Source organism: Lontra canadensis, unplaced genomic scaffold, assembly GCF_010015895.1.
Source record: "Lontra canadensis isolate GAN:19392208 unplaced genomic scaffold, GSC_riverotter_1.0 scaffold67, whole genome shotgun sequence".
Taxonomy (NCBI): domain Eukaryota; kingdom Metazoa; phylum Chordata; class Mammalia; order Carnivora; family Mustelidae; genus Lontra; species Lontra canadensis.
The window spans coordinates 7,363,735-7,377,471 of NW_022631061.1; the positions used below are offsets into that span (position 1 = coordinate 7,363,735).

At 35.9% G+C, this 13,737-nt stretch overlaps 1 protein-coding gene across 14 annotated transcripts in view; it reads left to right on the forward strand.

The window, feature by feature from the left end:
• NBEA (neurobeachin) overlaps positions 1-13,737 on the forward strand; it is a 664,613-nt gene that overhangs the window by 583,632 nt on the left and 67,244 nt on the right. For all 14 annotated transcript variants that reach the window (XM_032880041.1, XM_032880043.1, XM_032880047.1 and 11 more), the window contains one exon: positions 9,913-10,032. In XM_032880041.1, coding sequence (XP_032735932.1) covers positions 9,913-10,032 — 120 coding nt within the window. The remainder of the gene's footprint in view (positions 1-9,912; positions 10,033-13,737) is intronic.

Here is a 13,737-nt window from a genome sequence, read left to right on the forward strand (position 1 = left end):
ATTAAGTTACTATACCTGTTATTTGTTTTAAACAAAGATTAGAGGCCAGTGAAGTAGAAACAAGATTTCAAACTCTAGTAAAACATGAATCCTTTTTTTTTTTTTTTAAATGAGTTTTCTCATTTATGAAATTGGGTTAGGAAGATAGATTATTGTGAGCTACTTAAGCCTAAACCAGTTATAAAAGAAACCAGACTCTTGGAGTGCATCCATAATGTCCACTGTTTCTTTTTTTCACCGATGGTCGCAAGCTGGCTCTCTTCCCTGGCCCTCTCCAGCTTGCTTCTTGGGCAGTATGCCTTAAGAAAAGTTTCTAAATGTTTTGAAGACTTCTTTCTCTTTCTCCTAACACATTCAAGTCTCTCTGATCTTTCAAATACAAGTATACATTCATATGTACACACATACGTGCACACATACATACACACACACACACAGACACACACGTTTCCTTGCGCCCCGGCCAAACCTGCAGTTACTTTCCAGTTCTCTTCCTTCATAGCCACGTGTCAGCACAGCCTCCACTAAACTGCACTGTCTGTGCTCCTCTCTGCTTTATCACCTCCCATTCAATCTTCAGCCGCGCTGATTTAGGTTCTACACCCACCCCTTTACTGAACTGTTTTTGCGGAAGTCACAAGGGACGGGGCTAGAACTTCCCATTTCTTACCACAATGTATCTGAAGCTTTTGGCACCATTCCTTACTTTCTCCTTCTTAAAATTCTTCCCTCTCAAGGTGCCTGGGTGGCTTAGTTGATTAAGTGTTTGCGTTTGGCTCAAGTCGTGATCCCAGGGTCCTAGGATGGAGTCCCTCCCTCATCAGGCTCCCTGCTCCGTTGGGAGCCTGATTCTCCCTCTCCCATTCCCCCTGCTTGTGTTCTCTCTCTCTCTTTCTCAAACAAAGAAATAAAATCTTGGAAAAAAAGATTCTTCCTTCTCATGACTCCTCAGACAGTATCCTCTCTTGGTTCACTTCCTGTCATCCTAACTGCCCTACTCAGTCTCATGCTCAGATTTTTTTTTTTCCTCGATGTTTGTGTGCCCCAGGATTTTTCTGTGTTCTTTATCTGGGCTATGCCATTTAATTATAAGCTAATGCCATCCAGCTTCTGTCTTCATTGCAATCGTTTTTCTTGGGCTCCCAGCTTTTATTTTTATTTTATTTTTATTTCCAAAAGTACCTACTGGATATTTCTACCTAAACACCTCCTAATACCATGTACACCATTTCCAAAAATGAACTCATCTTTGGTTCTTCCTGCATTTCCAATCTAAATAAATGGTGTGATCACTCACCCAGTTGCCTGATCTAGATATTTTTTCTATTTTACCAGCCTGTTATATCCAGTCAGACATCGCAACAGCTAGATTTTAGCAGCTAAGTATGTCTGCAATCTGTCTCCTTGCTCTATTAACTCTGGCATTTCCTTAGTTTAGGTTCCCATTTTTCGCATCTAGATTATTGCAAAAGCCCTTAACAAATCTTCTTGCCTTTAGTCTTTAGTCTTGCTTTCTTCAAACCAGTCTAGTTAAGAACAGTTACTGGAGTCAGATGGTCTAAATTTTTTTTTTCTACAAGCAACTGAGAAGTATTATAGAATGTTAAACCGAATCTATAAATCAGTACAATCAACAATGTCTTCTCCCCTTACCAAAATATACCTTAGACCATTCTGTTTCATGAGGCTGATTTACCTCAGAAACACATAGGTAAAATAGAATACATGAAAATGTGTGTATGTGAGACCACATTTTATATTTTCCAAAGATTTTTTTTTTCCTCTACCTGACAGCTTTAGTTTGGAGGTCCTTCTCAAACATTCTTTCTGTTATGGGGACAAATTGACTTAAAACAAATACAATGTATCTTTTAAATAACTTTTAAATCACTGATAGGTAATATGTTACAAACAATTACTGTTATTACAGTAAAAGATTTGTCAGAGTTGTGACTCAGTTTAACTGAACAGAAATTTTATATTTTTATCATCTTAAAGCAGTATAAGTAGTTTTAAAAAGTTTAGATATATAACTAGCCTATTAGAAAATAAGCCCAAATTTATTTAAAAAATAAACTCTGTAATTATAAACTAAAAGAAAATACATAAAACTCTCTTTTTTAGACCGAAGTTATTAGTCTGATTTGTCCAGAAAGTCACCTTAATTACACCAGCTTGGATTCTTTTATAAAAATGTTTCTGAGCTAATGTTTCTTAAGAAAATTTTTTAACTCTAACACTTTTAAAGAATAAGAATTTCTATTTCTGTTAATTTTTGAGGAATTTAAGATTTAAATAGGTGCCTGATTACCCCTATAAACCAATCAGAACAGAGTAGTTTAGTTTATGGGTTGTAATAATTTTTTAAATACTCTCCAGATGTAGGAAAATACTTCTCACTCACACAGGAGTTAAAAGCTTTTCTGAATTACAGATACACCGGTATATTGAGAACTTATAGCTGCTATCCTGTAATATCAGCCACAGGTCAAAACAGAACACAGAAGACAAAAAATTACCATTCAAGATCTCAAGGAGCTGGTGTCCTTTACAATGGACATAAAATATCTTCTTATTTGATTTGGGCTCACAAATAGGCAGACAAGAAAACAAAAAGACTAATGAATTCTCTGATCACCAAATGGTGAGATCATAAAACCAAATTCTCGGTCATTACCACCACCAATGGGAAATGACTGATTAGCAGTGCATGTTATAAATGTTATAACAACAAAAGGAGCAGAGGGGGTTAAAAAAAAAAGCCTAGAGAAAAAGAGTGTCAGTAAAGTTCAAGTTATATTTGCTGCCCAGAATTCACTCTACAGGGCAAGGAAAGACATACCCAGGCTTACACTGCCTTTTAGATATACTTCCTAATCAGCCTGGTCTATTTGATGACATAGAGTTCACGCTCAAAGGGACTTCCAAAACTGTTAGAGAAGGAAATTTTTAGAAAGCATTGAAGCCAGAGATGCTCATCCTGGGAGGCCTTTCTACATCAAGGATGTCTTTGGATTCCATCAAGGACAATCATTCCTAGTGAACCATGGCCATGGGGAGAGTGAGACACCTCTTATTTTGGTGATTAAAAAAAAAAAAATGTCCGAAATCATTTCAGAAAGAACATTATCAAAAAACTGGATTGTTTGAGAATAAATTGAGAGTATATATGTGATAGCATTTTGACATATATAAATTGATATTCAATAGTTTATGTGTAATCAAATTAGTCTGAAGTCAGATTTATTACTTACTTATGTGAGTCCATAAGAATACTTGCTATTAGGGCACCTGGGTAGCTCAGTCGGTTGAGCATCTAAATCTTGGTTTTAGCTTAGGTCATAATCTCAGTGTCCTGGAGCTGAGCCGGTGTCAGGCTCTGCACTCAGCAGGGAGTCTGCCTGAGGGTTCCCCCTTTCCCGCACTACCTGCCCCTCCCCCCCACTTGCACATGCGCGTGTATACTCTCTCAAAAATAAATAAATAAATCTGTAAAAAAATACTCGCTAGCAACAGCTTGATTTAACTTAAGACTCGTGTATCCCTGATAAAGTTAAATATTTTCTCAAATCATAAATCACAATTCCTCCTTAAGTTGATTTATTATTCCAGTGAAATGGAGTACAAATTTGAATCTGTATAAGAGTATGGCATAAATTTTGTTCATATTTATTCTATAAATCCCTTTCAGTATTATCTATAACAGTGCTGCACAATAGAAATAAAATGCAAGCCACTTACATAATTTAAAATTTCTAGTAGCCACATTTAAGAGTAAAAAAAAACAGGTGGAATTAATATTAATAAATGTATTTGTTAACCCAGTATATTCAGAATGTTATACTTTTTTTTAAAAGATTTTATTTATTTATTTAAAGACAGAGATCACAAGTAGGCAGAGAGGCAGGCAGAGAGAGAGGAAGGGAAGCAGGCTCCCTGCTGAGCAGAGAGCCCGACACAGGGCACAATCCCAGGACGCTGGGATCATGACCTGAGCCAAAGGCAGAGGCTTTAACACACTGAGCCACCCAGGCACCCCAGAATGTTATACTTTTAACACATAACCGATATAAAAATTTTTGAAGATATATTCTACTCTTTTTTGGTTCTAAGTCTTTGAAATCCAGAATGTATTTTTATATTTATAGCACATTTGGTTCGAAGGAGCCATACTTCAGGTACTCAATAGTCACAGTGGCAAGTGGCTACTGTATTAGACAGAATAGATCTATAGGATTGCTTTTATGGGGACTCATTTAGCCAACATATCTTCTGTCCTGCTGTTATAAATAAAAGTATCCCAGTCTAATAGCTTACTAAGTGTTGAGCCTAATGGCCCAGGGAATTGTGATTTCCTCACTCCCATCCCATGGAGTTTATGAAGTAGAAAATGCATTAGAATTCGTGTCACTTAGAATTTGTTCATAAAAATAAAATACAGAGTAAGTAAGTATTTGCCCTTTTAACTTTCAAGCCTTTTGCACCCAAAGTCATTAAACTCACTATTAGTTTTAATCAGTATGTATAGTACCAACAATGATAATAACTGCTTTAAAATGTTAATCAACTATATAACTCATTTCTTTAAAAATATTATTTTAGACAAACTACCAGTGAAATCACTCATCTGAATTACAAGATTCTGAAAAGACTGATTCCTTGGTAGCTGCCATTGGGCAAATGATGAATGAACTATTAGAGTGGAGTTTGGAGTTTCTTCAGATATTAACTAGTATAAAAGGCACATTTTACTTGGAATGTTTTTACTTTAAATCTTACCCTGAACATATAGCGTATAACATACACACAGATGTAATTAAATCTTACCCTCTGACCTTTACATCCCTCAGCGACCTGTTCACCTTCCAAATATACTATATTCCACCAAACTATTCAAAACTCATTTGTCAAACATTTAATCATAATCTTTAAGGAAGTTAAATAGGTTGTGCAACAAAAGTTCATTTATAAATCAGTTGTGAAATTTGAGACTTTTAAAAATAAATTATGGGTTTTTTGGAAAGCCTACCCAAGAGTCTGAATCTTTAAAAATATGTATTTGTAGTGAAAAAAATAGTAGAAACACTTCTGCAGGTAGTGTAATTAAAGCCCAAAGATAATGCTACTGAATACAATAGTGTTGTCATGTTTATCTTGAATACTGATGCTTACGGACAATGCAGATTTACTTAGAGAAAGATGAGGAATTCTGTTTTTTTATTATTTTTTAATTACTATATAAGTGTCAGGTATTATACAAGTTTCATCTTTCTTTATAATTTGACATCTGTGTTTGCTACAAAGTGATCACCACCCGCAGTCTAGTTACCATTCATTGCCACACAGTTGACCCACTTCAACCACTGCCCAAAGCCCTTCCCCTCTGAACCACTAGTCTGTACCTTGTATCTGAATTTGTTTTGTTTTACCCTTTTCATTTATGGTTTTGTTTTGTGTGTGTGTGTGTGTGTGTGTGTGTGTTAGATTCCACATGAGTGAAATCATACAATATTGTCTTTCTCTATCTGATTTATTTTGCTTAGCATGTAATACACTCAGGGCCCATCCATACTATTACAAATGGGACAATTTCATCCTTTTTTATAGCTGAGTAGTAGTGCTCTGTATAAATTCACCACAGCTTCTTTATCCATTCATCTATCAATGGACACTTAAGTTGTTTCCCTATCTTGGTTATTGTAAATAATGCCACAATGAACATAGAGGTACATGTATCTTTTCAAAGTAGTCTTGTATTCCTTGGATAAATACCCAGAAATGGAAGAGCTGGGTTATATGGTAATTCTATTCCTAACTTTTTGAAGAATCTCCAACAGATAAGGAATTTTTAACCAAAAGCCTGGTTTAAAATAGGTATGTAGGTCAATTAAAAGAGACTTTTTGAAGATTCTAAAAGATACTTCTGGATTCCTTCAAAAGGAATGGAAGAAAACAAATTTCTGGAGTTAGACAGTACAAATAATAGCTCCTCCATTTCCTAGAATATGACCCTGAATTTTCTCATATGTTAAACAGAAATAATTATACCTACTCTGAAGGGTAATCACAAGGATGAGTTAAATGAAATAATACAGGGCTGAGCACAGAAAATGTGCCCAGTCGTCTTCGTTCCCTTCCCTTTGATCTTTATTACGCTTCATGTCACTCTAAGATACACACCTTTCTTTGGTAGAATTGTGTTCCAAGCCCTGCCTATTCCCCCCAAATAAAGGAAGGCAAAGAAGAAAAGCATAGCAGAGAGGGACTTAAAAGATTCTTATGAGAATGCTCAGCAAATATAGAAGACAGAAGAATAGAGGAATTGAGTGAAGAGAAGAGGGGCAGGGAAGAAGGTTAGATTGCCCAAGATAGAGTTCATGGGTCTGTAATCATTGAAAGGCAAGAAAAGTTGTTAGTGTCCTCACAGGGGATAAGGGTCTGGTAGAATGCAGTAGGACAGATACAACTACCCAGTGCAGGTCTGGTTGGCTGGGTTTTCTAGTACTAAGACAGGGTTGGAAGATACAAAGTGACCTTAGGATAGATGTAATTAGAAGAAGGAGGTCCACCAGCCATTCATATGACAGGACCTAACAGGAAACTCGTAAAATCCAACAAATGCCCACATTTTAATTTCTGAAATTTCTGCTTAATATTTTTTCATTTGTACATCTTGCAAACCAAAAGCTTTTCTGGTAGAATGATAAATTATCTAATATGCTAATGTACACACAGAAAATAGTTCAATCAGCATATGTTAAGTAAAAAAATACAGAAGTTTCTTAAGCGTAATATAGCACTTAATCGTCTCTGTTAGTGAGGCGTGAGTCAAATGAAAAAAGAAAAGCCTTCCACTGTGCCTTGAAGGTAATAAGGAGACACATGGAAAAAGGTAATCTCTACGGTAATCAGAGCTTGAAAGATCAATACTCACTTAGAAACAAATAGGTTATCAATTTCCATTTGTATTCTACCACTGTCGAAGCTGGAGGCCTTCAGGAATAATGAGAATATATGTCAGTAATGTAGTAGGTGACCCTAAAACCGTTGTTAATCAGATCTTTTTAAAAGCTACTTAAAACTGTGAAATGTGGAATTCTTCCATCTTCTCCACCTTTGGGTGCCACCGGTTTCATAAACTTAATGACCAGAAGGAAAAATAATTATTTAATTTCAGATTTCTTTGTACTATGCGCACCTGTGCTATTTTTGGCATGCCTCTGTTAAGGTTGAAAACCAGGAAGGATTTTATAATTTAGGTCAGGATAGAGATAGATCAGTTTTTACTGGCTGATGATAAAAAAAAAAAAAAGTAAGGCTTTGCATGTATAAATGGGTCTTCACTAACATCTGTATAATAGGTTAAAAATTGTAGAGACAAGTGCCATCCTTCTAAATTAATCTCTGGCTACACCTGTGGAGAGAAAGAAAAAAAAAAAAACCACACCCAACATCGGCATCCTAAAGCAATGAAGAAGTGGATTCTGAAGTTATACGTTTTGGTCGAACAAGTAGTTAAGAACTGACAAAAACTATCTTACTCTTACCCAGGCATACCTAATCTCCCAACATTAATTGTATGTTGAGGTGCATTCGAGAAACCTTTATTAACTGACTATGAGCCAAGCCGGGTACTTGGTGCTAAGGATACAGACATGGATAGGACCTAAGGCAGCACGCATGGGGCCAGGTTGTCAGTCTGGCGTGAAGCCCAGCCCAGCAGTGGAGACTTGACACAGTACATAAACCTATAGTCATTTTTATAACTGTGTCAGGTGAGACACTTCAAGCTTTCTCAATATTATTTAATTGTCTATAATGCCCATAATTATCCCCCAGGTGTTGTCCTTCCCAATTAACATAGATGAGGGACCTGAAGCAGTTACTTAACATGAAACTTAAGGTTAAATAACTTGCCTAAAAGAAGTTAATGGTTTGTTCCACCAAGATTCCAACTTACATCTGTCCTATTTCATTCAGTTTGCCATTTGCTACTTCTAGCATGGTTTTTACCCCCGCTTGAACTTTGTGCCAGGATATGCCGCATTAATTACCTAATGTTTATTAGTTAGCTAAAAAATCTGCAAAGCAAATTGATTAGTGAAGGACATCTCATAAGATTTTTCTTCCTAACTTAATTTCAGTGACATCTATTTGTCTTTTATATCACTTAAAATCTTAGACAGCAATATGGGCTTCCTGGATGCAGATCTGATTTTCAGGAGAATCAGTAATACAGACCTTCTCAATATATTTTTATATCATTCTTCATCCTATCTCTTTAATCACACCTTACTGTCATCTGATAGTGAACGTAAAAAATTGGTGATCTGTTACAAACTTATAACACTGATGATGTCCAGCCACACTAAATTTCAGGAAGAGACTGAGGAAGATGAATGGTTGTGCCTCTTGGCCGGCAGCTGGCCCTTACAGCCAATGACAACAAGAAAAGTTTGAAGGGGCCCATTAATGTTTTATAGGTATAAAAGAATAATAGGGATTATATACTGAAGAAATGTAACTGTTCAGGAAAACATCATGTAGACGTCTTAGCGTTATTGAACCTAGGGGATGACATGTCATTCATCCTAGACTTAAGAAAGAATGAAACCATGGAAAAGAATATAGATATTTATCTGTGTTATACTTGTAGTTAATAAGAGATCCTTGGTAAGAATAAATGTTATTCAGAAGTGAACTTAATGGCATCAGAAATAATGCCTCTCTCCCAACATAAAAAGTATACAGAAAGCATTAAAACTAAGTGCATTAGAACCATGTGATAGTCATTCTTAGGTTTCCTGCTATGGGCATGCACTGGGTGGCAGATACTGTGTTTCTATGAGGTGACAGTGACAGAGTACCAAAAGGACTAGAGTTACCTAGTCTTATTTGCACTTCACTTTATTTCATTCATTTCTTCACCAAATTATACATGGAGCAACTTCTGTGTACCAGGTATTGTTCTAAATGTTGGAGATAAAACAGTGAGCATGACAGGTTTCTGTGGGGGGTGGGGAGAGATAGACAAGTTACAAATCACTTACAAAACAGTGTGACAAGTGTTTTAGTGACATATTTAGAAAATATCGGTTGTATTTGAACATACTGGAGAACTTGGCAAATAAAGGAAAATCTTTCAGGAGAAAAGTGACATCTTGGCTGGGGCATAAAGGATAGTTCTGGCTGAGACATAAAGGATAGAAAGAACTTAGCCAAGTAAGGATGGTGAGGGAAGGGATAAATTGGTACCAGGCAGAGGGAACATCCCCTACAAAGGACAGAAAGTGAGAGCAGTGTGTCATAACCTGTGAATGTGGAGAAGGGAAGGTGACAGGTAAGTTTCCAGATCATTCAGGATCTTTTAAGACAAGTTGAGTGATTTAGAATTTCTCTGAAGAGCTCTGAAGAGCTATTGAAAGATTTTCAACAGAACTTTGCATTTTAAAAAGATCATCAGACCATGATATGGTACATGTACTTTTAATAGATTTTCATAGGTAATAGAAGATGGCCATTCCCTACCCAATTCCACAGTGCAGTAATCAGTGCCAGAGTGATATTCTTCAGCGGTATTAATACATTACGTATGGCCTTAGTTATGAGAAAGAACATCTGACTTACAAACTGATAATAATTCAAAATCATTCATCATTAAATCATTAGAGCACTAGAACGCCATCATCTTATGGATCAGAAGATGAAAGCCCAAGAAGCAAAATGGCCCTCAGTAGCCCAGTCAGGCCCAGTCAGCCACCCCCTGACTCCTCCTCAACATAGGCGTCTTTCCAGGACCCTGCACTGTTTCTACTTCACGGGGGTTTCCAAGACCATCATATTTTACAGTGGAACAAGGCAGCTGCCTTCAGGAGGGTCAAATTCCTGATTCTTCTTCCTCTTTTCTCTTAGGAACCTTTCACAACCTTCTTCCTCAATGCAAATGATGGAAAGTTTGACCACCCAGATCGAACCTTCTCGTCAGTTGCAAGATCTTGGAGAACTAGTCAGAGAGATACTTCTGATGTAAAGGTGGGTTCTTTTATTCATTGATAGTAATTTAATTTCAAAATATGCAGAAATCTTGATTTTTAAAAATTTAATTGAATGTATAAGACAGTTTTGTTCCATTGTATTTTAAAAGCATGTGGTACATCTAACCTAAAAGGAAACTACAGGAAATAATTTTGAGCATCACAGAAAATGATTCAGAATTCATTTATATTATTCAGTTAAGGTGTTTTCGTAATTTCAAAGAATTCCTATCTAATTTAGATTGAATAATCTGGAGATGGAAAGAAAAGGCCATAAATTGCCTTTCCTGCTGTTAACTCAATATTTGGCCCATTCCATAAAACACAGCAGGAATTGGATTTGACCTTAATGTGTCATATTGTTATAGCTTGCCCAGCTTTGGGTTTACGTAGCCTGGGGCAATTAATAAAGCATTAATGACAAGACCCATTTAAAATGTAGGCTTTTCTGTACGGCCTTAGCTTTTACTTGACTGTGCCTGGGGATACCATGCAACAATACACATTAGATTAAACCAACACACACACAATACCCAGGAACAGCCAGAGAGCAGAGTAATTTTACAGTTGGTACTATTTAACTATTGTTAAATACTAATATTTGTTAATTCGTTTATATGGGCTTTTGTTTCTTAAAAAAGTTTCTATTCAAAACATTAACATACATTTGTTCTCTCATTTTTCTCATTTATTCTCTGATACTTAGATCTGATCAGGTTATTGCACCACGTATATGTGTTCCTAAAGCCTCTTTCTTCAAGGTAGTTTTTTCCCTATCATTGCCATTCATATTGTTAAATATAAAAACATTATGGAGTTACTCCATTTAGGGTCTTAATCCAACAAAAGGCAGTGAATTGAAGTCAAAATTATCATTTTCATATTTGTGTTTATCTATTGCAAACATTTTTAAAGGCAATCACAGTGTTACTGAAGTGTAAGAAAACTGATTGAATACAACTTTGTTCAGTTCTTTTTGAAAGCAGAAAACAAACAAAATTGATCCATGTAGCTTCTCCATGTATTTTGTCCGATTACTATCAAAGTTTGCATAAATGAATATTAATTTGTGCATATAACATATTCATATTTGACAATAAGATAATTTAACATACATCCTTACTATACTAAACTCTGAAGGCATACAGTTTTCTCCCAGCAGCCTTATAACTTCGCTGAGGAATTAAACTCTAAAGCATCCGCGAACCGTCATTTAAACGGACTCCTTCCCAATGAAATCAGGGAGAGAATCCGTTTCTTCTTTTGTAACACACTCAGAATTTACGTAGAAAATGAGGAGTCCAGAAGCTTCTAGAATTAGCCTAATGTTCATAAAAAGCACTCAATAAATATTTTGTGTTTGAATTAAATATTGTTATCTATATTTTAAGGCTTCCTGTCATATTTAAGGTTATTCATATCTTAATTCAGAGCAGTATCCACATTGTACCAAATTATATCAAGTGAAAATGCCTGCTCACTCTTATCAGACATCATCACAAAAAAGAAAATGGGCTTTTCAGCTTAATTCAAAGACCTACCCTCACAAACTCACACAAACCCACACACAGATCAGAGTTAATCATTCTAATTTACGTGAGTAGATACAATGTTACACTTTACTTTCTATACTGAGAACTTTATTGATGCTTCTCATCACCAAAAATATCTCACCAAGGTACAGGTCAGTCTCCGATGATCAATGTTCCTATCAGGCTTATCCCTCTACAAATGCTAGGATTTCTCCCAGAGTTTTCCTGTTCTGGTACTTTCAAGAAACGCTTGCATGTTGTTACCAGTCGTGTTCCTTTGGTTCCTGGGGGTCACATCATCAAGGACAAAGACCAATGTGGCTGTCGCTAAATGGGGAGGTTTTTTATTTTTTATCCTCAAGCAGCTGTGCTGAATACAAACAAGACTTATTCCCCCACCCCCGAACTTAATTAGTTCATAAGAAGCTCATTTCCCCAGCTTGACATTGCAGGGATTTTTCCCCCCATTTTCAGTTCTCTTTCATATTTTATGATAACATATCATGAATATCTTTCCATGTAGACCCATTCTTTTTCAAGGCTGCACACTGCACGCATACACGATAATTTATGTAGACAATCTTCTACTTATGGGTAGTTTGTCTTTCTCTGCGATTGTTCCTGTTCAACACAAGGCTGCAGTGAACACCCTTGCACGTGATCTTGATGAACTTTGCGTATACGTGTAAAGGATAATTTCTATTAATGGCTAAATGGCTATATACATTTTTAATTTGGAAAGATATTGCCAAACCATTATTCCCAAAGATGATAATTCACTCCCTAGAGCATGTGTGAAGATGCTTCCTTCCCCACGCCCCCCTCATCATTATTATAATAAATAGTGGAATTTTTGCTAATCTGGTGAGTGAAAATGGAGTTGTCTTTGTTTGGGCTTGCATGTCATTAATTGTGAGTGAAGTTGAGCATTTTTCATGTTTCGTGTTTCAATAATTGACCCCTAAACTTAGTCATATCTTTTCCCATTTTTCAGTTGGGTCAAATATCTTTTTCTTATTGATTTGAAAAAGATCTTTGAAATTGCATCAAACTGCATTACAAGTATGGTTTCTCAGTCTTCTTTCCTCTATTTTGTGTGTGTCTGTGTGTCTGTATGTCCAAATGTGTCTGTCTTTCCATGTATGGCATCAGAATTTGAGGGTTCTCCTTAAGGAAATGTTAAAGAGGTCTTTTGGTAATACTGATAGTAAAATGAGACTTTCTAAATTCACATTTAAATATATTGATTAAAACACATATTTTTTTCCATCTGAAATAATACTTGATTTAGCAGGGAAGAATATGTTACCAAGAGTAATAATAGTTTTGCTAACCGTGTGTTAAAACCTAAGCTTTTGATTTCTTATCTCTAAGCTGTTAAATAAAGCATTGGATATAATTTTAAGGAAATGAGTTTCCATTTATGAAGAAAAGTATGTCTGCAATATCTCCTAGCTTAGATAATCATATAAGAAAGAACTAGAATGGAGTGGTTGGTTTCATTCTGTCTGTCTTTATTAACATCAGTCTCTTCCTGTGGTAATGCATACAAGCTGGGCAGAGATGGAGTGTTGGTGAAGTGACCTTTCGGGAGCGAGGTCCCCTGAGTTAAGTCAGACTTGTTAGTTTTTTACTTTATTTTTATTTTTTTTTTTATTTCTCTCCTCTAGTGTAGTCTTGGTAACAATGACATTCAACTCACTGGAGTTCTCACACTACGATTCCTTAATGCCTTCAAAAGTTGTTATATTCCTTTTGAATAGCTATGTAGATGTCAGGAAAGGTAGCTGTGACAAAATGTCATTAAGGTGACATAGTGTAAATTAATACAGTTAATGGAGGTGCTCGCCACTGACTCATTGACCCATTATGAGCTCTTGTGGAATTAACGAATGCCAGGGCATCAATCTTTTGAAAAAAAGGAAGAAAAGAGATGGCAGCTTTAAAACCTTGCAGTGAATTATATTAGAAAAGTGAAAACGTCTGGGTTGGATTTGATTTCACTAGGAAGCCATAAAATGGTATGCTCTCTCAGCAAAATATATTAAACTGAAATGTCAGATTTGATGCAATAGGTATACAATTATGATAGTGTTAATAGTGGTCTTCTATCACTCTAAGACATACTTTCAAGTCCAATTTCTCAGCAGCTTGAACTTGTCATAAGCTTG